Source organism: Saccopteryx leptura, chromosome 2, assembly GCF_036850995.1.
Source record: "Saccopteryx leptura isolate mSacLep1 chromosome 2, mSacLep1_pri_phased_curated, whole genome shotgun sequence".
Taxonomy (NCBI): Eukaryota; Metazoa; Chordata; class Mammalia; order Chiroptera; family Emballonuridae; genus Saccopteryx; species Saccopteryx leptura.
In genome coordinates, this window is record NC_089504.1 from 382,982,486 (window position 1) to 383,010,126 (window position 27,641).

Sequence of the window (27,641 nt, forward strand, 5' to 3'; positions counted from 1 at the left end):
GCGCACCCTCTACTTGTCTCTAGCCTCGCTCTGCCCCTGGAAGTGGGGTCTCCCCATTTCTGAGCAGACAGAGAATCTTCCAAATCACACAGCAGAATGAGCAGCACTTTGTCCTCTCCAGTGTTTACATTCTTTAGCTGCCCGGTGCTAAGTTTCAGGTGCATAGACTGGCCACTGCCTGTCCCAACCCAGGCAGGAAGTTTCTGGGCTCCTTTGCATAATATAAACCCCATGACTCCCCTGTGGCATTTTCCTGAGTGTTCTGATAGCTCCTGTTTCTCTCTCCCAATCCTTTTCTAGCCACAGTTTAGGCTAGATTGGTCAGTGAATACTCCTAATCTCTGCTTCTGGAAACTTCCAGGGTTAGATGGTTAGATCTCGTTACCCATCCTCCTGGACCCTGCAAAGCCCTTTGGTCATATTAAACAATGAAGGCTTGCCTCTGGGAATTTCCTTGAGTAAGCCCTTTACAGACACTGGTCATGGGTGCATACATGTGCCCGAGAGAGGGAAAGGGCAGAGGCACCACTACTCCCTAGTCTTCTACCCACCCACTCCCATTCCTGACCCAGGGGCCTCCCCCAGCCTACTCCTGGGTCTCCTCAGAATCCTTACTGTTGTGAGAATTCTAGGCTTCATGGCCTCATGACAACACCAAGTGAAACAAGAAGTTCTAGAATGCGCGGTCGTGGATCTGGGTTGGAGAGGGCTAGTGGGCACAGAATCAAGGGCTCAGGCTGCATACAGCCTCAGGTTCGGGGCCTGCTGGCTGTGGCTGGAGGGCCCCACTTCGTGTCCCGGCATGGTCGTGGAGATCTACATGGACCTGCTGTCAGCATCCTGCCGCTCCGTCTACATCTTCGCCAGGAAGAACAGCATCCCCTTTGATTTCCAGTTTGTGGACCTGCTTAAAGGTTGGTACCCACTGCTTCCCGGGCAGGCCTGGTTCTGGGAGTAGGCACAGCACAAGACTGGAGTGTCTCTGAAAAGTAGAGATAGAGACCAGGGAGACTGACTTTCCCCAAACTCCACAGGGGAAGAAAGGGTTCCCAAGGGAAATGTAGGCTGTGTGCCTGTCCAGCCTACATTTGTCAGTCTCCACTAATTCTGCCCCGCTCTGATGAACAGGCTCTTAGAGGGTAAAGTAGGAGAAAGAGCTGCAAAGGAGCCCCCGAGCTCTCACCCAGTGCCCTCGCCTTCTCTTTGTGGAAGTCTAGAATCCTGTTATCTGCTGCACCAACAGAGGTTGGCAAAGGCATCTGATCATCTTGCATCTAAGAATCCAGATGCTTTTGTCCACACAGGGTGACACAGACCCTGATGAGACTTCCCACCCCAAGCACAAAGGAGATTCTAAAAGCTCTACTTGCAGAAGCCTCTAGAACATCGATTTTCAACTGATGTGCCAGGCACATTGGTGTGCCACAAGAATTTTTTAAAAATATTTTTTAAATTTTATGTATGTATGTATGTATGTATGTATGTATGTATTTTTTACAGATTCAGAGAGTGAGTCAGAGAGAGGGATAGACAGGGACAGAGAGAGATGAAAAGCATCAATCATTAGTTTTTCATTGTGCGTTGCAATACCTTAGTTGTTCATTGATTGCTTTCTCATATGTGCCTTGACCGCAGGCCTTCAGCAGACCGAGTAACCCCTTGTTGGAACCAGCGACCTTGGGTTCAAGCTGGTAGGCTTCTACTCAAACCAGATGAGCCCGCGCTCAAGCTGGCAACCTTGGGGTCTCGAACCCGGGTCCTCTGCATCCCAGTCCGACGCTCTATCCACTGCGCCACCGCCTGGTCAGGCTGTGTGCCACAAGAATTTTTTTTTTTTAATTTTTCTGAAGCTGGAAACGGGGAGGCAGTCAGACAGACTTCCGCATGCGCCTGACCGGGATCCACCTGGCATACCCACCAGGGGGCGATGCTCTGCCCATCCGGGGTGTCGCTCTGTCGCGACCAGAGCCACTCTAGCGCCTGGGGCAGAGGCCAAGGAGCCATCCCCAGCGCCCGGGCCATCTTTTGCTCCAATGGAGCTTCAGCTGCGGGAGGGAAAGAGAGAGAGAGAGGAAGGAGAGGGGGAGGGGTAGAGAAGCAGATGGGCGCTTCTCCTGTGTGCGCTGGCCGGGAATCGAACCTGGGACTTCCTCATGCCAGGCTGACGATCTACCACTGAGCCAACCGGCCAGGGCCACCACAAGAATTTTTAAAACATGCAATCCCTGACTATTTAGTCAGAAGCACCAACTCCTTTCCCTTAGACTTTCAAATTTAAAAAATGACCAAAAAAAAAAAATGACAACAGCCAACACAACAATAACTGTCCAGTGTGAATGAATCAAAATAATATCTATTTTTTGGTCAAATCAGCAAAAATATTTTTTAGTGTGCTGCAAATTTTTAGTAATTAGTTTATGTGTGCCATGAGATAAAAAAAAGGTTGGAAATTGCTGCTTTGGAACATAGAGGAGGATGCACAGGAGCTCCAGAAATGAACACGGTGTCAGGGGAGCCCCGGAAATGTTTCCTATGAAAGACAGATGGTCAAAAAAGAGTTAAAACTTCCGTTTTTAAAAAAATCAACACTGAGCCCTGGCCGGTTGGCTCAGTGGTAGAGCGTCGGCCTGGCGTACAGGAGTCCCGGGTTCGATTCCCGGCCAGGGCACACAGGAGAGGCGCCCATCTGCTTCTCCACCCCTCCCCCTCTTTTTTCCTCTCTGTCTCTCTCTTCTCCTCCTGCAGCCAAGGCTCCTTTGGAGCAAAGATGGCCCGGGTGCTGAGGATGGCTCTGTGGCCTCTGCCTCAGGCTCTAGAGTGGCTCTGGTCACAACAGAGCGACGCCCCGGATGGGCAGAGCATCGCCCCCTGGTGGGCATGCTGGGTGGATCCCGGTTGGGCTCATGCGGGAGTCGGTCGGACTGCCTCCCCGTTTCCAGCTTCAGAAAAATACAAAATACAAAAAAAAAAAAAAAATCAACACTGGGTTAATTGCATGTGGAAGGCTCTTTTTTGAATTCCAGCTGTATGCTAGGTTGCTAGGTTTGGGGTTGTGAGATACAGGTTGTGGTTTCAGCCTCTGAGTTGAGGGTGGGACTGGCAGCCTCCAGTTTCTGTGAGCCAAAGGATTGTCCCAGTCTCACAGAGCCTGGGATAGGGGTAGGAGTCATAATCCTGTCCTTTTTTTTTTTTTAATTTTTAATTAAGTTGAGAGAGAGAGAGGCAGGGGTGGGGAGAGAGAGAAACATTGATTTATTATTCCACTTATTTATGCATTCATTGGTTGATTCTTTTTTTTTTTTTTTTTTTTTTTTGTATTTTTCTGAAGCTGGAAATGGGGAGAGACAGTCAGACAGACTCCCGCATGCGCCCAACCGGGATCCACCCGGCACGCCCACCAGGGGCGATGCTCTGCCCACCAGGGGGCGATGCTCTGCCCCTCCGGGGCGTCGCTCCGCCACGACCAGAGCCACTCTAGCGCCTGGGGCAGAGGCCAAGGAGCCATCCCCAGCGCCCGGGCCATCTTTGCTCCAATGGAGCCCCGGCTGTGGGAGGGGAAGAGAGAGACAGAGAGGAAGGAGGGGGGGCGGGGGTGGAGAAGCAAATGGGCGCTTCTCCTATGTGCCCTGGCCGGGAATGGAACCCGGGTCCCCCGCACGCCAGGCCGACGCTCTACCGCTGAGCCAACCGGCCAGGGCCTCATTGGTTGATTCTTATATGTGCCCTGACCGGGTATCAAACCTGCAACCTTGGCATATGGGATTATGCTCTACCGATGGAGCTACCTGGCCAGTCATGATCTGGTCTCTGTTCTGCCACTGCAGTTGTCCTCTGACCTGGGGCAAGCCACGATGTCCTCTGGGCCTTAGTTTCCTCTTTTTTTAAAATGTTGATTTTAGAGAGATAGAGAGAGGAAGGGAGAGAGAGAAAATCATTCATTTGTTGTTCCATTCACTGGTTGTTTCCTGTATGTGCCCTGACTTTGGGTATTGAAGCTACAGCTAACCAGCCAGTGCCTTTTTGACCAAATGGAAAGAAGGGCATTTCTGTCTCTGTGATGCCTGGTTCTGTCTTCCCTGGGGTGCCAGCAGCCTCAGACCTTCCCTGTCCCATTCAGGTCACCACCACAGCAAGGAATACGTTGAGATCAACCCACTGAGGACACTGCCCAGCCTCAAAGATGGAAAATTTATCTTATCTGAAAGGTAAGGACCCTTACCTCCCCAGGACCCTTCAACCATCTGTCCCTGCTCCTCCTGGGGGATTAATTTAGAGCTGACCTGCTAGTGGTTACTTCTTTTACTATGGAAAATTTCACACATACACTAATGTGGACAGAATATAACTAATGAGGAGTGTAATGGCCCCCATGCACCCATCAGCCAGCTCCAGCAGTTGTCAGCTCAGGGGCCCATTATGCATCATCTGTACCCAACTCTATTTCCCTGCCTCCTGGCCACCCCATCATTTCATTCATAAAGTAAGGAACTTCTAAGAAATAGTGCTCTTAAAAAATAATAATAACACCACCACAATACCGTAATGATACCTAATAAAATTACCACTACTTCCTGGATTTCATCCAATATCCAGTTCACATTCAAAAGCCTGATTAGCTCATAAATATTTCCTTTGCAGTTTGTGTATTTGAATCAGAATACAGATAAAGGGCAAGTATTACAACTAGTTGACCTGTCTCTTAAACCTCTTCTAATCTACAGCCCCCTCCATACCCCACCTTTTTTTTTTCCTCTTGTGACAGGGACAAAGAGAGGGACAGAGGGACAGACAGACAGGAAGGGAAAGAGATGAGAAGCACCAGCTCTTTGCTGCGGCACCCCAGTTGTTCATTGACTGCTATCCCACATGTGCCCCAACCAGGGGGCTACAGCAGACTGAGTGACGCCCCCCTCAAGCTGGCGACCTCAGGGTCTCAAACCCAGGTCTTCCACGTCCCAGTTCGTTGCTCCACCCACTGCGCCACCACTTGGTTTGGCTCCATACCCCACCTTTATCTTTGCATTTTTGTTATAGTTGAGGAAACCAGGTCCTTTGTCCTGTGGAGTTTCCACAGTATGAATTTTGCTGATTGCATTCTCGTGGTGTCATGGAACATACTTTTCTGTCCCTTCATTTTCAATAACTTGGAGTTGGATCTAGAGTTTTGGTGAGATTTAGGGTTGATTGACTTTCAGACTGCTTCACAAGTGGTCTCATAAGTATATCTTCCAACTTGACCCCAGACTAGGGCCTGGTACTTTCTTAAGACTGCTATAACAAAGTATCACCAACTCCCACTCACTCCGCAGGTCTCTCCTCCTGCCCTCACTGACTAGTAGACTGATGGCCTTTCCTGGAACCTTTGGGCTTATTCTTCCCCTGGAAGAAAGTCAGTCCCTAGAACCCACCTGTGGCTGGAAGCCCTGCATTGGGTCCAGGACATGCTGAGGTGGTGGTAGGTGTGGCAGAATTTGGGAAAGCAAGAGCAGTGCTCTGACCTGCCCTTTCTACAGTGTGCCCATCCTCTTCTACCTGTGCCGCAAGTACAGCACACCCTCCCACTGGTACCCGCCAGATCTGCACATGCGCGCCCGCGTAGACGAGTACCTGTCCTGGCAGCACACAGCCATTCAGCTTCCCATGAGCAAGATACTCTGGATCAAGGTGAGTGGGTCATAGCTGGGGCTGACTGCTGGTGAGCTTGAGCAAGTATCCTTCCATCTCTGAGCCTCATTTCCTCAGTTCCCTTCCCTGCCTGCCTTACAGAGCTGTTAGGAGTGTAGAGTAAACCACTGGGTATGAAAGAACCTCAGAAAGTCAAGGGAAGGACACCTGGGAGGGGCTCACTTCACTCATGCCAGGAAAGGAGTCAAGAAGTTTCATTCTAAACAAGAAAATATCAAGGTCGAGCCCTGGTGGGTAGGACAGTTGGTTAGAGCATCATTCCAATATACCAAGGTTACTAGTTTAATCAGGACACATACAAGAATGAACCAATGTATGCATAAATAAGGGGAGCAACAAGTTGATGTTTCTCTCTCTCCCTTCCTCTTTCTCTAAAATCAACAAAGAAATAAAAAATTTGAAAAGAAAAAGAAAATATCAGTCTAACAGGCCATAGAGACCCACCTATTTGAAGACAACAAATACAATTATATGCCACTTAACAATGAATTTGTCATTAGATGGTTTTTTTGTTGTGCGAACATCATAGAGTGTACTTAAACAAACCTAGATGGTGTAGCCTACTACACACTTAGGCTATATGGTATGGCCTATTGCTCCAAGGCTACAAACCTGTATAGCATATTAGTACATGAAATAACCAATATTAGATCAATCACAAGAGAAATGATGCAGTTAAGAGATATGATAAACACAAGATGTATGAGGCTATTATTGGCATAACAATGCATACTGTTTTATAGCAAAAATTTTTTTAAATGAGAGGAGGGGAGATAGAGAGACAGACTCCCTCATGCGCCCTGACCAGGGTCCACCTGGCAACCCCTGTCTGGGGTTGATGCTTGAATCAACTGAGCTATCCTCAGCGCCTGAGGTTGATGCTTGGACCAACTGAGCTATCTTAAGTGCCTGGAGCCAACGCTTGAACCAATTGAGCCACTGGCTGCGAGAGGGGGAAAGAAAGAGAAGGGGGAGAAAGAGGGGAAGAGAAGCAGATGGTTGCTTTTCATGTGTGTCCTGACCAGGGATCAAACCTGGGATCTCTGCACCCCTTGCTGACACTATCCACTGAGCCAACTGGCCAGGGCCAGCAAATTTGTTTTATAAGTAGAAAGAATACACTCTAAAAAATGATAAAAGGATAGTATAGTAAATACCTAAACCAGAAAGATAGTCATTTATTTTCATTATCAAGTATATATTATATACTGTACATAATTATATGTACAACTAGCAGCACAATAGGTTTGTTTATACCAGCATCACCACAAATGTGAGTAATATGTAGTGCTACATTATGGCAGCTACAAGATCACTAGGCAATAGGAATTTTTCAACTCCATTATAATCTTATGGGATCACTGTTGTATATGTGGTCCATCGTGGCATGTAACTGAAACAAGTACATGTGCCCATACCTCTTATCCTATACTTATGACAGATGTCACTAATTAATTACAGAATTCTTTCCTACTGGCATCTCAAAATTCTTCTGAACAATGGCCCCAGATAACTTCTACCAACCAGAACTGCTTAAAGAGGCAAAACCACTTTACATTCTTAGTTCTGCCCAACACCTCTCTAGCAGAATAGGGTTCTGAGGGCTTGAGGCACTGAGCTGCAGCCTCCTCTTCCCTCCTTTCTCCAACCCTGGCCAGCTGCTGATCCCGATGATCACAGGTGAGCAGGTTTCAGCTGAGAAGACAGACCAGATACTAGAAGAGGCAAATAAAAATGTGAAGCTCTTTGAGGAGAAGTTTCTGCAAGACCGGATGTTTATCACTGGGGATAATATATCACTGGCTGACCTGGTGGCTGTGGTGGAGATGATACAGGTGTGGAGTTTGGTGGTGGGGAGACAGAAACCAGGCAGAGGTGGGATTCTTTGTGACCAATGGGGTCATCAATTATGGATAGGCTGGTGAAACGGGAGACATGGAGGCTGTGGAAGCCAAGTCTGTGTGGCTAGACTTGATCTGGGGAACAAAGGAAACACAGAAAGTTTTGAACCAGTGAGAATCACTATCATCCGTGCTTCATGATTCATTAGTGTGGCAAGGGGTGGAGGGCAAGCCAGCACTTCTTGGTCAGTCAGCCAGGATCGTGGATGCATCTGCCTCCTGATGGAATCTCCAGATGGTGTCCAGCAGCTTCCAAAGTGTGCTTCTGGCTGCAGTGCCTCTTTATCAGAGCTCCAGATAGCTTTACAGAGCTACTCCCCTGGCTTTGGGCCTGAGGGGCATCTACTGTGCATTTGGAGCATATCTGGATGTGGGACATTTGTGTAGCTTCTTCATGCCAGGGAGGGTGGCCAGTTCTAACCAACTGGTGTTCAGGATGGCCAGTTTAGCCCCTGCCTGGTGTCTTGCAAGGCCAGCATAATGTCTGGTCAGCTGGGAAGTGGCCACTTTGATCCTTGGTTAGTGTGCAGTGCAGATTAGCACCAGGGAAAAACATTCCACAGTTTCTGTCCCAAGTGGTATAGCCCCTATGTTTCACCCCCACCCCTTACATTTCTCACACCCCACCCTCTTATGGGGCCTCCCAGACATCTTGGGTGCATGTTTCTTAGGCTGCCTGCTGGGTCTCCCATCATTCTAGTCTCTTTGCTTGACGACAGAAGGAGGAGGTTCAACATAGGGGAAAATAAAGGATTCCTCCCACTGCATCTGGGGACAAGGGGTTTCTCTGGAAGAAGGCAGAGTCCATGAGAGGCTTCACACTGGAAAAGTACATCCACGTGGGCCAGGGCTCACCTAGAGAGAGATTCAGGAGCCTTGGAGCAAGGCCAGTAATCAAGAAACCTGGGGAATTCTGGATCTTCCATCCTTACCCCCACATCTGTTACAGAGCCCGTGACTTCTTGTCTAGGCCTCAGAGATCAGCTGTAGGAGGAGGAGACCCAAGGGAGGCTGATCACCAGGTTGACCATATCTTCCACTCTGTCTATTCACAGCCTCTGGGGGGCAACTACAATGTCTTCCTTAGCAGCTCCAAGCTGGCCGAATGGCGCATGAGGGTGGAGCTAGCCATTGGCTCTAACCTCTTCTGGGAGGCCCATGACCGGCTGATGAAGTTGGCAGAGTGGGACTGTTCAACATTGGATCCATCGGTCAAGGAGAGGATATGCGAGCTGTTGCAGAAGTTCAAGTAGAAGCCGTCCATCTTGCAGGGCCTCTCTGGCTCAGCTCTCTGAACCTCCTTCCTTGGGAGAGATGCAGAAAACAAGTTTCTTTATCTAATAAAGAACTGGAACAACCACCACAGCTGGTGAACTTGCAACAATTGGTGTGAGTGTAGGGTCTGATGTGGGAGTGCTAGTAGTGGGTCATCCCAGCTTCCAAAAGAATTTAAAAATTAAAGGTTAAATATAATTAAGCTGTCAATAATAATAGTTGACACCTTCAGTACTGCACTATCAATAATGTATAGAATAATGAGACAGAAGATCATCAGGGAAATAGAAGACTCGAACAACACTATAAACCAATTGGATTATATATAAAACACTCCACTCAAGAACAGCAGAATAAATATTCAAGTGCATACGAAATATTCTCCATGATAGGCCATATCTTAGGCCAGGGGTCAAACCCAGGGCATCCATATGCTGGGCCGATATTCTACCACTGAGCCAGCCCACCAGGGTCCTGTTTCTCCATCTTTAAAAAGGTGAGGAGAGCCCTGACCAGTTAGCTCAGTTAATTAAAGCATTGTTCAGAGACACCTGTGACTTTGATCCCTGGTCAGGGCACAGATGACAAGCAACCAATAAATGCACAACTAAGTGAAACAACAAATGGATGCTTCTCTCTCTCTATTCCTTCCTCTCTCTGTCTTTCTAAAAAGCAATCAATAATAATAATAATAATAATAATAAAAAGCTTGAATAGTCAGTAGATGAGGGGCTTCTAATTTGACCTCCTTCACCATGCCTTAAAATAAATAAATTAATTAATAAAATGATGAGAGATCCAGCAATATCATACCTGGGTATATAATCAAAGGAAATAAAAATAGGAATATCCAAAAACTTTCTGGGTGTGTATTCATTCCATGCCATAATTTCCTCATCTGTAAACGAGAGATGATAGGAAGTTTCATACATGCTAATGGATGAAACTTGAAGCCATTAATCTAAATTCAATCAGTCACAAAGGACTGAGACTGGAGGCCTTCAGCACGACTTTGGGGGTGGGCGGAGGGGTGCCCATCCCATCACCACCCCCCTCTGGCTGGGCACTGAGCCCCTGGCTCCAGACCCTCAGACAGGCTTCTTGGGCAATAGTAATTGGACCAAAGTGCAGGCGTCTGGAGCTGCCCAATGGGGAACGGCCTTCAGGGGGCGTGGCTTCACTGCCAAATTGGGTTGCGCGTCCAGGTGCTGGATTTGCAGGTTCTCTTGGCTGGCGAGTTTGCTCCCCCTGACCCCGCCATGGGCCAGGAGCTCTTCCTGGACTTGCTGTCCCAGCCCTGCCGCGCCGTCTACATCTTCGCTAAGAAGAACGGCATCCCCTTCGAGCTGCGCACCGTGGAACTGCTCAAAGGTAGGTGGGCAGGGCGGGGTTTCGGGAACCTAGAAGATAGGGAGGAACGGAGAGGCCAAACATCGCTTAGGGGGACCCCTTCGTGCGCCACCTCCTTCCAAGGGCCATTGCCGAAAAAGGTGAGCCATCAGGGGGATCTGAGATTCTGGTAATCCCTCCAACTCTGCTTGCTCCCACAGAATAGAGGGCAGGGCTCATCTGAGGCCAGATAAGGGGTGAGGGGCATGAGGAAAGAAGGAGAGACCTGGTGAAGAAAGGGGTGGGTGCACCTGGACATAGGGGAAAGGGGACCTCTGGAAAAGGGGAGGAGAGAAGGAGAAGGTTAAGGTGGCCAAGTGTAGAGACTGGGACAAAGTCCAATCTCTTCTTTCTTGTCTCCAACTGCTGAAATTTAGCAACAGCAGGCTCTGTCCCAGGGCCCCAACTTTCCAGCCCTGCTATCTGCACTTCCCAGGTCTGCATTGGAGTCCCCTTTAATCCTTTCCTCCTCTTCCTCCTCAAGCTTTGCCTTTATTTTCCTTGTGCTCTGTTCCTCTTATTCCTGATTGGGAGGGGCACTCCACGGAGTATACTGGGAGCAGGAGGAAGGTTGTGGGGGCTTGATTAACCCAACACTCTGAGCAGGAGGATTTGTTTCTTTGGCAGGCTTCCAAGGCCCCAAGGACACAACTGGCAGACCGAGTCCTGGTATTTGGGTGTAGGACCCACATATGGCTTGGGGGGAAAGTAGGGTGACTCTCCTTGGCTGAGCCTTCCACCCAGGGCTTCACCATGCTATTGTGCCTTTGCACTGGACTGTCTTTCTACCTGAATCGTCATCTTTCCAGCCTCCTTTGTGGACTGCCACGTGTCCTGCCCAGGGGTTTCCTCTGCAGAGTGTGGGGCAGTAGAGAGGACATGAAGACAAGGGATGTCCCAGCCAGATTTTCGAATAGAGAGGTGCAGAGGGAGATGGGTTTCACCGGGAGAGGAGGGAAGGTGTCTTTGGTGACAGAACAGTTTGGAAGGAAGGAGAGGGAGGGTTAAGGCAATTGTGTATAGCTTTGAGGAGCTCCCCTAATCCCAGGGTCATGGGCATCCACTGAAGGCAGTTGAGGAGGGTGGTGGTGAGACGAAGCGCCATTCAGAAGCTTGTGTCTTGGTGCATCTGCAGGAGCAGAATAAACTTAAGCAGAAACCAGGATCCTGTGGGGAGTGCGTGATGGGACACTGGGCTATAACCAGAATGCTACTGCTCCAGCTCCAGCAGAGCCTAAAGGCAGGCCAGTTCTGTGTCCCCAGTGCCCAAGGCAAGGTGACCTCAAGACAACACAGAGGGGCCAGTAGAAGCTGGTTGCAGTTAAATCGGTATCAGGAAAAGGCTACGTCTCCGTGTTTGGGGCTATACATAGGGCTTTGTAGGAAGTCAGAGTTCAGCCACCCTGCACATGAAGCTTGGGACACCTGAAATGTGAGCTCATGAAACTGATGATGATGCAGAGATGGTGGGTGAGGTGTGTATGAAGGCCTGGCTGTAGCACCATGCCCTGCAGCTTGAGCTGTGCAGCAGAGGGGTATGCTGTGGGGGGAGGCTATGCCCCCTGGGACTTGCCAAGGGATGACCAGGCTTATTCTGCACCACCTGGCAGAGCAACTTTCTGCTTTTCCAATAGCGGCCCCCACTGGCCTTTGCCATGCAGGAAACCAGCTGGGGCATGGGAAAGAGCTGTGAAATTGCGGCCTGGGCATTGCTATATAGGGCCCAGTGTTTTCCTTCCACCACCACAATGATGTGCTCTCTGCAGGCCAGCACCTCAGCAATGCCTTTGCCCAGATAAACCCCCTGAAGAAGGTGCCTGTCTTGAAGGATGGAGACTTCACCTTGACAGAGAGGTAATTGGGGCCCTGGGCTGCTACCCAACCTTACTAGAACCGTCTTGTCCTAACCCTCTACTTTATAGACAAAAAACTAAAGTCCTTGGAGGTGAAGGGCCCTTTGTGCATCATCCCACAGAGTCAGGGCTGGAACCCCGGCTCCCACCTGTTTGCTGGACCAGCCACAGGGATGGCTGGAGAATCAAGTGTGTATTTTACTTCTGACCCAATCCTGTGGTTGTTGGTGAGAGTACCCCAGAGCAGGGGTACAGGGCAGGGGATAGCAGCATCCCTGCCGATAAGAGCTGCCCCCTGGCCAACTTGTGTTGAGATGGCCCTGAGGTGTCTGGGCTACACAGTGGCTTCATGTCCCAGTTACATCTTCCAAACATGTGGACATTTCACATCACTACCAATCCCAAGAAGTGGAAACCTCTTTGGGATAGGCCAAACCTTTTCCTGGTTCTGCTCCTTTTGTCCCCTAAGTCATCCCTACCACAAGAAGGAGAACCCAGAGCTTTGGAACTCATCTCTGGAATCTGGAGATGGATGCACCCTTCAGACATTCTGCCAGTGTCATTTTTCCTTCTTGTGGCCCCTCTTGTCCTGAGTCCTTGTGTTGCCTAGATTGAGTACCCACAGCTATCTGCCAGGGGCAGTGTGCAATATCTGTATTTCTCTGTCTCTCCTCTCCCTCTTGGGAGGGCTGTGGCTCCCAGGGATCTGCCTCCCTCCTCAGAGGTGGCTTGAATAATTAGTTGGGAGCAAAAGGAGCTCCAGAGTATCTTGCACAGTCAGGTGAGTTTGTTAAGCTGTGGTGTGGGGGCAGGACTCCTAATGGGAAGATGGCCAGTGGCAATACAGAGGTTTCCTACTGTTTGGGCTTGGGTGCCCAACCTTTGGGTACCCTAAGTTCCTGAAAGCCTTCCTGTGGCCCCAAATTCACACATCCTCCCTGCCCTTCTCAGTGCATCCCTGTCCCAACACGTGGCAGTCCACATAACCCAGGAGAGCTCCAGGGGCCTTGTCTGTTCTGTTGTTCTGTGATCCTGCAGCAGCTCCGGTATTTCCTACAGGAGCAAAGAGGGATGAGAAAGAACAAAAGGGGTGACAGGAAAGCCTTTCTGAATAATCAGGCCATCGGAGGCTGTTGTGAATGCCAGATAATGACAGCAGACTGGACAGAACTAAGTTTCTTTAAGGCCCAGCTTTGATGCCATCTCCTCCGGGAAGCTCTCTCCAGCAATCCCATCAGAAACTGACAGAGCACACAGCAGGACACTCTGCTGTGGGATTTTGCCTGGTGGTAGGATGAGCTTGGGTGTTAGCCTCAGAAAGACTCTCAGCTCTGTTGCCACTAAAAGCTGTGTGCCCAGGGCAAGTGCCTTCACTGTTCAAAGCCTGGCTTCCTTGTCTGGAAAGTGAGGCAGATACCTTGGCACACTGTCAGGAAGATTAAAGAGGGGACTCTATGTAAATCCCCTAGCACAGGGCCCTTCCCTCACCCATAATGTCCTCCCTTCCCCTGTAGTGTGGCCATCCTACTCTACCTAACACGCAAGTATAAGGTCCCTGACCACTGGTACCCACAGGACCTGCAGGCTCGTGCCCGTGTGGATGAGTACCTGGCATGGCAGCACACAACCCTGCGGCGAAACTGCCTCCGGGCCCTGTGGCATAAGGTGAGGCCCAGAGAGGGGGGCAGTGAGGGCATTACCCCCAAAGAGGCTCAGGTACCATCTCATTCTTCTTTCCAGTTTGGATAGTTTCTATTGACCTGACTTTGATTTCACTAATTGTTAAGCCCATCCAATACATTCTTTATTTGAGATACATAGTTTTTCATTTTTTTAAATTTCATTTGGTTTTTTCTTTTTAGAGTTTCCATTGCTCTGCTGAAATTCACCATCTGCTCACTTGTTTGGGCCATCTTTTCTTCTAAATTCTTTTTTTTTTTTTTTTACAGAGACAGAGTCAGAGAGAGGGATAGACAGGGACAGACAGACAGGAACGGAGAGAGATGAGAAGCATCAATCATCAGTTTTTCGTTGCGACGCCTTAGTTGTTCATTGATTGCTTTCTCATATGTGCCTTGACCATGGGGCTACAGCAGACCGAGTAACCCCTTGCTCGAGCCATTGACCTGGGTCCAAACTGGTGAGCTTTGCTCAAACCAGATGAGCCCGCACTCAAGTGGCGACCTTGGGATCTTGAACCTGGGTCTTCCGCATCCCAGTCTGACGCTCTATCCACTGCGCCACTGCCTGGTCAGGCTCTTCTAAATTCTTAAACACATTTATAATAGTTATTTAAGTCTTTGTCAGCTAATTTCAACACCTGGGTTCTCTGTGGGTGTGTTTCTATTAGTTCTTTTTTACCTGTTTGATTATGGGTCACATTTTCCCCTTTCTCTGTATATTTTTATAATTTATTTTAATTTATAATTATATGCCAGATATTATGTATTAGAGTAGAGATGTTGAAGTACATAATAAGTACTCCTAGAATTCAGGAAGCCTGAGTGGAGGTTAATCTCAATCTCCTAAAGCTAATCAGGAGTTGGGCTGGGTTGCAGCTTGTTTTAGTTTATCTCTGGTTTTAGGTATCTTCAGGATGAGATCAGATTCCATGATTGCGGCCCTGGCCGGTTGGCTCAGCGGTAGAGCGTCGGCCTGGCGTGCGGGGGACCCGGGTTCGATTCCTGGCCAGGGCACATAGGAGAAGCGCCCATTTGCTTCTCCACCCCCCCCCCTTCCTCTCTGTCTCTCTCTTCCCCACCTGCAGCCAAGGCTCCATTGGAGCAAAAATGGCCCAGGCGCTGGGGATGGCTCCTTGGCCTCTGCCCCAGGCTCTAGAGTGGCTCTGGTTGCGGCAGAGCATCACTCCCTGGTGGGCAGAGCGTCGTCCCTGGTGGGCGTGCTGGGTGGATCCCGGTCAGGCGCATGCGGGAGTCTGTCTGACTGTCTCTCCCCATTTCCAGCTTCAGGAAAGAAAAAAAAAAAATACAGATTTCATGATTGCTCCAGTAGGGATTTCAAATCTAAGTACCAACTACAATGATGGCATCTCTCTACTTTTCAGTCCTACCCTCAATTACCCACATGGCTTCTTAGTTAGAAAAATCCTATGCCAATAGCAAGTTTGAATCCTGCCTGCTTAGTCCCCAGCGATAAAAGTGGTTTATCTAGGAAGGGCTCATGACCCTTTGGAATTTAGTTCATTTAGTTCAGTGCTACATAATGGAAGAATAAGGTGAGTCACATATGTAGTTTTAAAATTTTCTAGTAGAGACATTTAAAAAATAAAAAAAAGAGCCTGACCTGTGATGGCACAGTGGATACATTGTTGACCTGGAATGCTGAAGTCACTGGTTTGAAATCCTGGGCTTGTCTGGTCGAGGCACATATGAGAAGCAACTACTATAAGTTGATGCTTCCCATTCCCCCCTTTCTCTTTCTCCTTTCTAAAAATAATAAATAAAAGCTTAAAAAAAAGATAAAAAGAAACAGCTGAAATTAATATATTTTACTTATAGGCACATGAAAAGATGCTCAGCATTATACCAGTTATCAAGGAAATGAAAATTAGAACTACAATGAGATGCTACTTCATAACCATTAGGATGGCATGTGTGTGTATATCCATATATATATGAAAATAATAAGTGTTGGTGAGGATGTGAGAAATTTGGAACTCTTCTGCACTGTCTATAGAAATGTAAAATGATGCAGTTGTGGAAAACAATATGGCAGATCCTCAAAAAAAATTAAAAGTTCATGCCTGACTTGCGGTGGTGCATGCAGTGGATAAGGTGTCAACCTGGAATACTGAGGTTGCCAGTTTGAAAACATTCGCTTGCCTGGTCAAGGCACATACTTGAGAAGCAACTGCTGCAAGTTGATGCTTTGCGCTCCTACCCCCTTTCTCTCTTTCAAATCAATAAAAAACAAACAAACAAACAAAAAACCAGCCCTAGCTGATTGGCTCAGTGGATAGAGCCTTGGCTCGGAGTATGGATGTCCCAGGTTTGATTCCCAGTCAGGGCACACAAAAGAAGCGACTCTCTCCCTCTTGTCTCTCTCTTCCCCTCCCGTAGCCAGTGGCTAGATTGGTTCAGGCATCAGCCCTCGGTGCTGAGGATAGCTTGGTTGGTCCAAGTGCATCAGCTTCAGGTGCTTAAAATAGCTTGGTTGATTCGAGCATTGGCCCCAGACAGAGGGTGCCAGGTGGATCCCGGTCTGGGTACATGCAGGAGTCTGTCTCACACTATCTTCCCTCCTCTTACTTAAAAAAAAAAAAAGATATTGACACAGAGCCTGTGCACCCCTCTTGAAGGAGCAACTTCTCCCCACATCAGCCTTAGATGTTGAATAGGTAGCAATGGCGACCCCATGTGGCCAGCTCCCTTTACTTTAAAAAGAAGCTGGAAATCTGAACTTGGATGTGAAATGTCTCCATTTTAAAATGTCAACAGCTGATCCATTATTTTTAAAAACTCTGTAGCCAAAGGAATGTCATCCCAGCACTGGCCTCCAGGCCGCCATTATGTGACCCCTGATCCTACCACGTTGTATGGTATGAGCCAGGGTTTGTGTATATAGCCCTAGTCCTGTTTACCTTTCCTGAATCCTGAATCACAGGCTCCCCCAAGCAACTTTACTGCTGTCAGAATTAAACTCAGCATGAAGCCCCCTCCCATGCTTCTTCTTTTTTTTTTTTTTTTTTTTGTATTTTTCTGAAGCTGGAAATGGGGAGAGACAGTCAGACAGACTCCCGCATGCGCCCGACCGGGATCCACCCGGCACGCCCACCAGGGGTGAAGCTCTGCCCACCAGGGGGCGACGCTCTGCCCCTCCGGGGCGTCGCTCTGTCGCGATCAGAGCCACTCTAGCGCCTGGGGCAGAGGCCAAGGAGCCATCCCCAGCGCCCAGGCCATCTTTGCTCCAATGGAGCCTTGGCTGCGGGAGGGGAAGAGAGAGACAGAGAGGAAGGAGGGGAGGGTGGAGAAGCAAATGGGCGCTTCTCCTATGTGCCCTGGCCAGGAATCGAACCCGGGTCCCCCACACGCCAGGCCGACGCTCTACTGCTGAGCCAACCGGCCAGGGCCCCATGCTTCTTATTCAGTCTGTCTCCCTGATAGCTGTCAAGCCTGAGGCTGCTGATGGCTTTGCCCTAAAACACCCTCCTCCCTAAATCCTGGACACCTTTCTCCCTTGACTCTCCTCCTTATACCCTCATAGTGTACTGGTTCAGAAGACATTGGTTCTACACTTGGCTGGTGTTTTCTTGGCTGTGCCATCTCTGGAAACTGTCCCGTTCGGGCCTATCTTATTATATACAATATGAGTCATGTCCAGTTATCCCTATATGATAGATGAGGAAATTGAGGCTCAAGGGGTTTATGGATTTTGCTCTCGGTCACGCAGTTTATAAGTGACAGACTGGAAACGTTAAGAGCCCGTTGTCTTAATTACATATACTGTAAGAGGGACTGATTTTTTGTCAGGAGGAGATTATAAATTAGATAGTTTCTAAGCTATCCCCCTTCCCTCTACCAAAGTTTGGGTTTCCTTTGAGTCATTCTTAAAGGGGTTTGAGTCCTTCAGAAGCCTCTGAGGCTCAGCCAGTCAGAGCTCATGGAAGCAAGAGTAGTTCAGGAAAAGGGTCCTTTGGAAATTTCCCTGCAATCCTACTCAGGACTTGGAAGAAAGATGTATGGAACCAGGAAGCAGCTCAAAGGCTGGGGGGTGGAGGTGCTTGCCTTCTTGCCCCCAATGCTGGGCTGACCCTAACCCCCCTCCACTTTGCCTGCCCACCTACTAGACAATGTTCCCTGTTTTCCTGGGTGAGGCAGTATCTCCTGAAATGCTGGCAGCCACACTGGCAGAATTGGATGTGACCCTGCAGATACTTGAAGATAAGTTCCTTCAGAACAAGGCCTTTCTCGTGGGGCCCCACATTTCCCTGGCTGACCTGGTGGCCATCACAGAGCTGATGCATGTGAGTGCTGTGGGCAGGGTGGGCCCACAAAGCAGGGTGGGTTGCTGAAATCCTGCTCATGCTGCCCCTTGTGGCCGTGGGACTGTGCTTATTTGTGGTAACCTCTTCTGGATCTATGGTGGTCCTCAAACCATGCAGATGCTGTTGTCATCCATCCTCCCCTATCTTGTCCTGTTCTCTTTTTCCTACAGCCCGTGGGTGCTGGCTGCCAAATCTTTGAAGGCCGACCCAAGCTGGCTGCATGGCGCCAGCGTGTGGAGGCAGCAGTGGGAGCAGACCTCTTCCAGGAGGCCCATGAGATCATCCTGAAGGCCAAGAACTTTTCACTTGCAGACCCTTCTGTAAAGCAGAAGGTGATGCCTAGGGTGCGGGCTATGATCCATTGAAGCTTCACCTGTGCTCTGCCCGTGGCAGTTCACAAAGCACCTTCATTGCAATGTCTCATGGGAGGCAGACCCAGAGTGCAGGAGTGACTTGCCCAGGTCCCATTGCTCCTCAGGCCAGATCCCTACCCCTGCCCAATCTTCCACAGCTGCCTGGAAGCCATGCTGAGAATGGCATACCCAGACCTTGTCTCCTTTATTCATTACATTTAGTTTGTTTTTGTGAAATAAATCTGGGCTTAGCCTGAACCTCTACTTTTAAATCTGTTGTGTGATTTATTTGACCTTCCTTCTGCCCTGGCCTTGGTCTTGGTCTCTATCCAAAAGATAACCCCTTCTCTAGGTTCTATCGGTTAGCTTCCCCCTAATGATTACCAAAGGAGACATTAACAACAGTTCTCTAGCCTTCTGATTCTTGGAGAAAGTGATTTATGAGACAGCATAGGGGTCAGAAGGCATCCCCCAGTTGGCTGGGCTGGCCTTCCAAGACATGCCCCTTGGCACCAAATACTCTAAGTCATGAGTCCTGCATCTGTTCTGGGGAATTGGTGAGAGGAAGGGAAAATCCAAACAGCAGCCCTCTTGGTTGTTACCTGTTCAAAGTTCGTGTTCCTGATGTTTTGAAGGCCAAAACTCAAAATGTCAGAGTTCAGATGGAGTAAGAAAAGGTGCCAACTGAGAAGATGGGAGTCTCAGTGGTTCCTTGAATTCATCTTACCAAAGTACAGAGCTCAGGCTTCTTTTATGCCAAGAAAAGGGGAAATGGGAGAGGCTGTCTCAAACCTCAAACAGAATTCCTCTAATAATAAGAATGTCTATTTGGAAGATTGAGCAGAAGCCATTAGCCTGAAGGCCATGGAAACAAAGCAGGCTTGAACAAGATGGAGTCAAAGAGAGACCGAGCATTTCACTGTTTCATGGTCAGGACTCAGAGCCTTAGGAGCCATACCTTGGATTGGCAAACCATGAACAGGAGTGGTGTGCTCAGATTGTTTTAGAATAAAATTCTGGCTGCTGATGGGGGTTGGACTGGAGCGCAGCCAGGTAGGAAGCAGGGATATTGCTGTAATCCAGTCAAAGGTGACTTGAGGAGAGCAAACCCCTGAAGGGGGTGGGGAATAGGCTCCTCCCAGCCTGGAGAGGGCTGCAGAACTGGGCCAGGAAGGCACTCTCCTAGGAGGATAGGGCTTTCTTAAATGGGGAGAATGGGGGGGGGCAGGGAGGCTAAGGTAGTCTCAGGTTTTCCAGTAACATCCTCTTGTCAGTGGCTTTCTCTAAATCTTGAGTTTGGGGGCAGGGTCTTCTTAACCCAGGACACTTTCTTAGAGAATGGGCATTATAGCCCTAGGAGCTCCAGGGCCACAGTTGAAGGGAGTTGTCCCCGCTGAACAAGTAGGGAAGTTCTAAGCCCCTGGTGCAAACCTCTAGATGAGTCCCACTGGGCTTCTGCTTCCAGGGAGGGATTAACTGAAGTGTAATGAATATGGTTCCAGAGATTGGGGAGGAGCAGCTAATTCTTTCTTGGAATGTTCATTAGGCCTCTGCAGACAGCAAGTCCAGACACCCTTCCCAGCCTCCACCCTGGACACTGGGCACCAGGCCTAGGGGAGACTGCTGCCCCTCCTTTCTCCTCCTCCATTGGTGTTCTCAGGGACTCCAATTTCCTTCCTTTCTCAACCTCTTACCAGGATGGCAGAGGTGGCCTAAATTCACTGAGGATGTGTGCTGAGAGCCCTTGGTATCCCATTTCCCATTACCATTCCCTCTGTCCCACTTCACAAAGTGAACACTGAGATCCAGAGAAGGGGTGTGAACTGGCTGAGAGAATGCGCTCAGAGTACAGGTCTCCCTTTGCCATCCCACCAAGAAAGAGCCTCGCAGCCAGAGCCCAAAAAAGAGGAGGGAGATCTGCAACGCTGCTGATTGGTTCAAAGTTCTCCGGAGCTATCCAATAGGAGGGGAGGGCGTGATCGGGGGCTCGGGCTGGGGTATGCGCGCGACTGTAGGCTCAGGCGTCTGGAGACTGGGCGGTTCCTCCGCCGTTCCAGTTACGGTCCTGATCCTTGGGTCTGCTCATCACGGCCTCCGCTCCCCTTCGGTCTGCCTGCCACCCGCATCATGGGCCTAGAGCTCTACCTGGACCTGTTGTCACAGCCCTGCCGCGCCGTCTACATCTTCGCCAAGAAGAACGACATCCCCTTCGAGCTGCGCACCGTTGATCTGCTCAAAGGTGAGCCCCCGCAGGCAGCCCTTTGGGGGTCTGGATCGCCTGAGTGCAAGACCGACCCCGCCCACCGGCGCCGCTTCACTGTCGGGCTGCGAGTACAGACAGATAAGAAGACAGACTCTCCAACGTGGAAACGTAGCATCAGTTTTCAGTTGTGTATTTTTAAAAAGTGTCGATCTTTGCCAAGTGAAAACTAAGCATTCTTTAAAATAGAGGTTAAGGGGGAGCGAGATAGGTAGAGATTGTTAGGGTTTGGGGTGAGGATGGGGAAGTGGAGTGAGTGCCCCAGTATCTTCACATAGCCACTTAAGGAGAACAAGGAAACTGCCTCCTCATTTACTAGTAGGAGTACTGCCATCTCTGAGTTTCTGCATCTGCTGGGAGAAGAAGGTTGTTCCATCTAGATCTGGTTTCTTCTTTACTATTACCTACCCCTGCCTAGGTCCTCTCCATATTTACAGAATCTGGTAAGGGGGGCAGGACTATAACTGGATAATAGAGCAAGCTCAAGATCCAGAGCCCCTTAGGCAGGCCAGGAGGGAGGCCCCTGCCTGGCTGAGCCTGCCCACCTTCTGTCTTTGGTGCCCCCAGACTGGGCCTCCAGCTGCTACGCTGTCACCTTGCTCTGTCTTTCCAGCCCTCCCTGAAGTGGGGGTTGGGCATACAGGATGTTTGTGGAGGGAAACTGGGCAGGGGTAATTTTGTCCACTCAGTAGAAGGGCAAAGAGGCCGACAGTGAGCCCATGGCTAGACTGGAGCCTGATTCCACTGAGGTTGTCTGATTCCACGCACAGTAACTGGTATACCCTTAGCACTGGCTGGGGCTGGGGAGGTAGGTAGAATTGAGTCAAACATGGGAACCCCCTTTGGGGAAGGAGCCTTGAAGGTTTGGCACAGGAAAGAAAGAAGAACTGAGCTGCTGGAGGCTGGGTGGCTAAATGGAGCAGGAGCTCCTAGTGAGACCAAGGATAGGCTGAGGGCTGGAGACAGGTATGGGTGGAGCTCTGGGGTGTGGACCAGTCTCTCAGCCAGCATAGGAAGACAGATTGCAGGAGGTGAGCTGTAGTGTCTGACATGGATTGAACTGGCTGACTCTATGTATGTACAGTATAGCTTCAAGAAATCACCTTTCTCTCAGGCACAAGTCAGAATGCTGCTTGGCCCAGGTTTCAAGGGGATGGAAACAGGAATGGTGCCCCACCTGGATAGGGGCCTCAGAAAGGTCCTGGATGCTGAGTGGAGAAACGCAGAGACCTTGGGGGGCTCAGGGTTCTCCCCACTGCCCCACTGGTCTCTTTCACAGGCCAGCACCACAGCGATGCCTTTGCCCAGGTGAACCCCCTGAGGAAGGTACCAGCCTTGAAGGATGGGGATTTTACCTTGGCTGAGAGGTAATGGGTGGGTCCCTGGACTGCTACATGGCCATGTGGGGACAGTCAGTCATCAGTGTGTTCACTGTTGATGGCCTGGATCCTGGCTTATGTACCCTGAGCAACTGTGCTAGCCCCAGGGTGGAGAGTGCTGGAAGTGGGCAGAGGTGCTAGGGCTGGGAGGGCCATCTGGTGTTGCTCCTGTCATATTTATGCTTTGGCTGTGTTGGGGAATGGTAATCCAGTACCTCCAGAAACATCCTTCAGTATCCATGCTTGGTCCCCCCATTTTTGTGGAAGCTTTCTCTGAGAATCCCCCCTTCTGAAATCCCATAACATTTTATTTTTGACTTGGTATCCTTACTTCAGATTGTAGGATGACTCAGTGTAGAGCTGTGTGACTCTGGGAAGTCACCTAACCTCTTTGACCCTCACATTCCTACTCTGCATGGTGGAGATAGTGAAATGTGCCACCTACAGGAGTTGGTGAAAAACATGCCAGGAGAAGGGGCCTGTCCTACCCAGGGGTTGGCCCCTGTGGAGTAGCTGAAAAATGAGTGACATCTCATTCATTCCTGCCATGCCTTCCAGTGTGGCCATCCTGCTGTATCTTAGCCGAAAGTATAAGGCCCCCGACCACTGGTATCCACAGGACCTGCAGGCTCGCGCCCGTGTGGATGAGTACTTGGCATGGCAGCATACAGCTCTGCGGAGTAGCTGCACTCGAGCCATGTGGCAAAAGGTGAGCCCTGGGGGTTGGTGAGGGGAGGGACCCTTCCCAGGATGCTCAGGGGGCTGTGATTTCTGTTTAAAACATTCTGTTCAGACCTGAAACCTTAGAACACTAAATTCTAGAGTGCCAGAGACAACAGCCAACTTGTTTCTCAGGGGGGAAACTGAGGCAGAGCCAGGGGTGACTATCCAATGTGCCTTAATTCCAGAACTGCTAGAAATTAATTCTATGCCCCTTTCCAGGCTGCCTGGGAATATTGCCTTTTGGGGGAGAAAAAAAAATCTCACTGTGCTACACACATACTTTCCAGATAGAGAGGTGTTATGTGAAAAAAGTCAAACTAGGGAAAAATGAGGAGACATTTCAATAAAGATCAGGTTTCTGGGTATGCAAGGATTTCTAAGGCTAAGAACAGTGGAAGACTTAAAAGAAAAGCCCAGTTGACTTGACCCATAGAATGAAATTTTGTGCAAGGACAAAAAGGATTAAATTGAAAACAAGCAAAGAACTGGGGAAGATCTTGGCAAAGATATGTTAGAAAGAAGTAACATTATTTATTTATTTATTATTTATTTTTTACAGAGACAGAGAGTGAGTCAGAGAGAGGGATAGACAGGGACAGACAGACAGGAACGGAGAGAGATGAGAAGCATCAGTCATTAGTTTTTCATTGCGCGTTGCGACACCTTAGTTGTTCATTGATTGCCTTCTCATATGTGCCTTGACCACGGGCCTTCAGCAGACCGAGTAACCCCTTGCTGGAGCCAGCGACCTTGGGTTCAAGCTGGTGGGCTTTTCCTCAAACCAGATGAGCCCGCACTCAAGCTGGTGACCTCGGGGTCTTGAACCTGGGTCCTCTGCATCCCAGTCTGATGCTCTATCCACTGCGCCACTGCCTGGTCAGGCAGAAGTAACATTTTTAATATTTAAGATACTCTTAGAAACCCATCAGAGAGACACAGGAGGAAAATAGGCAAAGCAAGCCAGCAGGGATTTAGTGGAAAGAGAAAAATGGTTCATAAATGGATGGAAACATGTTTAACTTCAGTAAAACTCAAGCAAATGTATATTAAAACAGCACATGTGTACCATATTTACTCATCAAGTGTTTTTGAAATGTGTACCCTGAGTAATTATTTGTAGAGTGCTGGTACACAGTGGGTGCCTTTTGTATGTGAGGGAACGTGAAATGAGCAGGCTTATACTCTGCTGCAGGCAGGGTAGCACGGTTTTGAAGGGCCATTTGGCAAAAGGTAGGTTTCCATTGCCTTAAAAGTATCCTCATTGTGCTGGGGGAGGAGTCCCCTCAAGCTGGTGGGGGCAGAGGCCTGGTGCATTTGAGTGCAGAGTGGAGAGAAGTCAAGTAGAGTGAGTGTAGACCTTTGCTCCTCAAAAGTGTGGTGGTCCACAGACCAGGAGCGTCAGCATAACCTGGGAGCTTGTTGGAAACACAGTATCAGGCACCATCCAAACATACTGATTAGGAATGTGCACTTGAACCATATTCCACAGGGATCACCAGTACATTCCCATTTGAGAAGTCTAGGTGTGGTAGGAGGTGGAACGTGGGGGAGGATGGCAGCTACACTGGTGAGGGCCTGGTGGTGAGGCCTTTGTGGTGAGGGCAGTGGGAGCCATGGAAGGCTTTATGCAGGGAAAAGATATGGGCAGACTGAGATTGCAGAAAGGTCCTCCTGGCAGCTCTGTGTGAGGACCCAGGGAGAGGCAGAGGTTGTCCTTGTGTGAATAGGAGATGAGGCCTGGACAGTTGGTGGCAATGGGTGGAAAGGGGTAGGCAGGAGCAAGGAGAAATCTGAAGAACTGATAATTAGATAAATTAGATGAGGAGAGAAACCAGGCTTGGCTTTGAGCAGAAACTCAGCCCTCTCCTGCCTGCCCACCCACCAGATGATGTGCCCTGTGATCTTGGGTGAACAGGTGCCCCCTGAGACATTGGCATCTACTCTGGCCGAGCTTGACTGGTGCCTGCAGCTGCTTGAGGACAAGTTCCTAAAGGATGAAGACTTCCTAGCTGGTCCCCTCATCTCGATGGCTGACTTGGTGGCCATTACAGAGCTGATGCATGTGAGTGCCATTAGGTGGGGTGGCCCATTAGGGATTGGGGTGTCCTGGGAGGGAGCCAATGTACTAGTTCATGTTGCCCTTTCTAGCTGTGGCACCCTAGGTCAATCACTTCCTCCTCTGTGCTTCAGTGTCCTCATCTGTAAAATGGGATTTTAAAACCCCACCCTGCAGGGATATTAAGGAGCTTCTCAATGTCTCCTGGGAGAGAACCCCTAGCCTCTCACACATGGGGCAGAGGAGAGAAAATCCACCTGAGGGATCCCTAAACCATGTCATGTTTTTTGTGTTCAACCATGGCCAGCCCCTCCACCTGGCTCCCTCTTCCCATAGCCTGTCAGTGCCGGCTGCCAGGTCTTTGAAAGCCGACCCAAGCTGGCCGCCTGGCGCCAGCGCGTGGAGGCTGCGGTGGGGAAGGACCTCTTCCAGGAGGCTCACGAAGTTGTCATGAAGGCCAAGGACCTGCCTCCAGCAGACACTGCCATGAAAGAGAAGCTGAAGCCCTTGATACAGGTTTTGTTGCATTGAGTAGGGACGGGGCTTGCAGCAGATGATGGAGACTGTTGTCAAAATAAAGAGACAAGGCCCTGGCCGGTTGGCTGAGTGGTAGAGTGTCGGCCTGGAGTGCAGGAGTCCTGGGTTTGATTCCCGGCCAGGGCACATAGGAGAAGTGCCCATCTGCTTCTCCCCCCCTCCCCCCCTCCTTCCTTTCTGTCTCTCTCTTCCCCTCCTGCAGCCAAGGCTCCATTGGAGGAAAGATGGCCCGGGCGCTGAGGATGGCTCTGTGGCCTCTGCCTCAGGTGCTAGAATGGCTCTGGTTGCAACAGAGCAACGGCCCAGAAGGGCAGAGCATTGCCCCCTGGCGGGCATGCCGGGTGGATCCCGGTCGGGTGCATGCAGGAGTCTGTCTGACTGCATTCCAATTTCCAACTTCGGAAAAATACAAAAAATAAAATAAAAAAATAAAAAAATAAAGAGACAGAGCTGCCTCTTTCCCTGGCCGTGAGTAAAAGACACCCTGTAACAGTCTTGGTCCCCAAGTTCCTCCATACATCAGGCCTGTGTTTCTTCTTTTGTCTGTTTCCTTATTCCACTCTTGCCCCTTCCACTCCAACTTTCACTTGACCTCTGGAAAGCACTTTAGTAAATACATATTTGACCCTGTCCTTTCTCTGTTTGAAACTTTTTGCCTCCCTGCCTTGAGGTCAGGTCATTGAACTTTGCATTCAGGCTTTGCCCTTACACCTCCAGGCTTCCCCCTGCTGCTGGTTGCACACAGTAACCCATCATTTTCCAGGTTCCCTCTCCAAGCCTTAGCCTATTGGCCTTGGCTCATGTTGATTCTTCTGTTTACAGGACTCTTCCTCACCTTCTTTGCCTGGTACTCCCCTTAGGCTCCCTTCCCCATCTTTTGGCACTTGTCACCATGTTACTTTTCCAGGAAGACAATTTGACCTCTCCAGCCCAGGCTCTTCAGTCCTAGTGCTTGCTTCCTTTTGTCCTGGCAGGAAATTGGTTCCATGCACCCTGGGCTGAGCACATGTCAGAGATTGGAGTTGACTCTGAAGAGATGTCAGAGGACTGGCCTCTTTCCTGGGTCTCTGGAGTGATGCTTTCTCCTACTGTGGAATATAGGCTAGTGCATGAACCTCCTTGAAGGGAGGGAAGTCCCAGGTTATTTCCTGGTCCTCCAGGTGTTGCTGAGAGGCCTTGCTCCCTCAGGCCTACTTGTAACCTTGATCACAGTCTTTTTTTTTTTTTTGTATTTTTCTGAAGCTAGAAACGGGGAGAGACAGTCAGACAGACTCCCGCATGCGCCCAACCACGATCCACCCGGCACGCCCACCAGGGGCGACGCTTTGCCCACCAGGGGGAGATGCTCTGCCCCTCCGGGGCATCGCTCTGTTGCGACCAGAGCCACTCTAGCGCCTGGGGCAGAGGCCAAGGAGCCATCCCCAGCACCTGGGCCATCTCCGCTCCAATGGAGCCTTGGCTGCGGGAGGGGAAGAGAGAGACAGAGAGGAAGGAGAGGGGGAGGGGTGGAGAAACAGATGGGCGTCTCTCCTATGTGCCCTGGCCGGGAATCGAACCCAGGACTTATGCACGCCAGGCCGACGCTCTACCACTCAGCCAACCAGCCAGGGCCTGATCACAGTCTTTTTTATGCACCATTCTGGGTTCCTGATTTGCTAGCTGTCCTTGCCCTTTCCCCTCAAGACTGTCACAACCTACTTGTCTTGTGTCTCAAAGCCTCTGAGTCATCCAATAAACTGCTAATGGGACAAGGTCATGAACAGACAGCCTCTCAGCCAACCTACCTTTCCTCTTTTAATATGCACACATATAGAATTTTAGATAGGTGGCCTGACCTGTGGTGGCGCAGTGGATAAAGCATCGACCTGGAAATACTGAGGTCGCTGGTTCGAAACCCTGGGTTTGCCTGGTCAAGGCACATATGGGAGTTGATGCTTCCTGCTCCTCCCCCCCTTCTCTCTCTATCTCTCTCTCCTTTCTAAAATGAATAAATAAAATTAAAAAAAAATAATTTTTTTTTAGAATTTTAGATAGGTAATTGAAATTGATCATGTACACCCACCCACACAGTTTCAATTATAATTTCAATTACAATTCAAACAACTTTGAAACACTGATTATAGTACTATGATTAGCCATACCAACAGATTTCCATGTTTTAAATAACACCTTTTGTCTATAAGATAAAAGGTACTGGGCCCTGGCCGGTTGGCTCAGTGGTAGAGC

General features: G+C 49.6%; 2 protein-coding genes across 6 annotated transcripts; both read left to right on the forward strand.

Annotated features, from left to right (window-relative positions):
* The first annotated feature begins 398 nt into the window (after window positions 1-398).
* LOC136392832 (glutathione S-transferase theta-1) lies at window positions 399-18,732 on the forward strand. Of its 3 annotated transcripts, XM_066365495.1 has the most exons (8): window positions 688-914; window positions 4,118-4,205; window positions 5,514-5,664; window positions 10,067-10,232; window positions 12,017-12,104; window positions 13,618-13,768; window positions 17,910-18,086; window positions 18,278-18,732. In XM_066365495.1, exons 1-8 carry the CDS (start codon window positions 803-805, stop codon window positions 18,470-18,472), a joined length of 1,128 nt encoding a protein of 375 aa, XP_066221592.1. In that variant the 5' UTR covers window positions 688-802; the 3' UTR covers window positions 18,473-18,732. The 3 variants fall into 3 exon arrangements, with proteins under 3 accessions (XP_066221594.1, XP_066221592.1, XP_066221593.1); XM_066365497.1 differs by lacking the exons at window positions 10,067-10,232; window positions 12,017-12,104; window positions 13,618-13,768; window positions 17,910-18,086; window positions 18,278-18,732 and adding exons at window positions 7,344-7,520; window positions 8,642-8,939 and having other exon boundaries at window positions 399-914; XM_066365496.1 differs by lacking the exons at window positions 688-914; window positions 4,118-4,205; window positions 5,514-5,664; window positions 12,017-12,104; window positions 13,618-13,768 and having other exon boundaries at window positions 10,075-10,232.
* Window positions 18,733-20,441: 1,709 nt separating this feature from the next.
* LOC136392830 (glutathione S-transferase theta-3-like) lies at window positions 20,442-25,849 on the forward strand. 3 transcript variants are annotated; one of them, XM_066365492.1, is made up of 5 exons: window positions 20,442-20,699; window positions 22,000-22,087; window positions 22,658-22,808; window positions 24,708-24,884; window positions 25,186-25,849. In XM_066365492.1, exons 1-5 carry the CDS (start codon window positions 20,588-20,590, stop codon window positions 25,330-25,332), a joined length of 675 nt encoding a protein of 224 aa, XP_066221589.1. In that variant the 5' UTR covers window positions 20,442-20,587; the 3' UTR covers window positions 25,333-25,849. The 3 variants fall into 3 exon arrangements, with proteins under 3 accessions (XP_066221589.1, XP_066221588.1, XP_066221587.1); XM_066365491.1 differs by having other exon boundaries at window positions 24,738-24,884; window positions 25,215-25,848; XM_066365490.1 differs by having other exon boundaries at window positions 20,443-20,699; window positions 25,215-25,845.
* Window positions 25,850-27,641: the final 1,792 nt, after the last annotated feature.

Coding starts and splice junctions, on each gene's coding strand:
- LOC136392832 (XM_066365495.1), top strand. CDS start 803: ATGGTCGTGGAGATCTACATGGACCTGCTGTCAGCATCCTGCCGCTCC. Junction 10,233..12,016: donor CACCGTGGAACTGCTCAAAG/GTAGGTGGGCAG, acceptor TGCTCTCTGCAG/GCCAGCACCTCAGCAATGCC. Junction 13,769..17,909: donor TCCGGGCCCTGTGGCATAAG/GTGAGGCCCAGA, acceptor CCCACCTACTAG/ACAATGTTCCCTGTTTTCCT.
- LOC136392830 (XM_066365490.1), top strand. CDS start 20,588: ATGGGCCTAGAGCTCTACCTGGACCTGTTGTCACAGCCCTGCCGCGCC. Junction 22,809..24,707: donor CTCGAGCCATGTGGCAAAAG/GTGAGCCCTGGG, acceptor CCCACCCACCAG/ATGATGTGCCCTGTGATCTT. Junction 24,885..25,214: donor CCATTACAGAGCTGATGCAT/GTGAGTGCCATT, acceptor CTCTTCCCATAG/CCTGTCAGTGCCGGCTGCCA.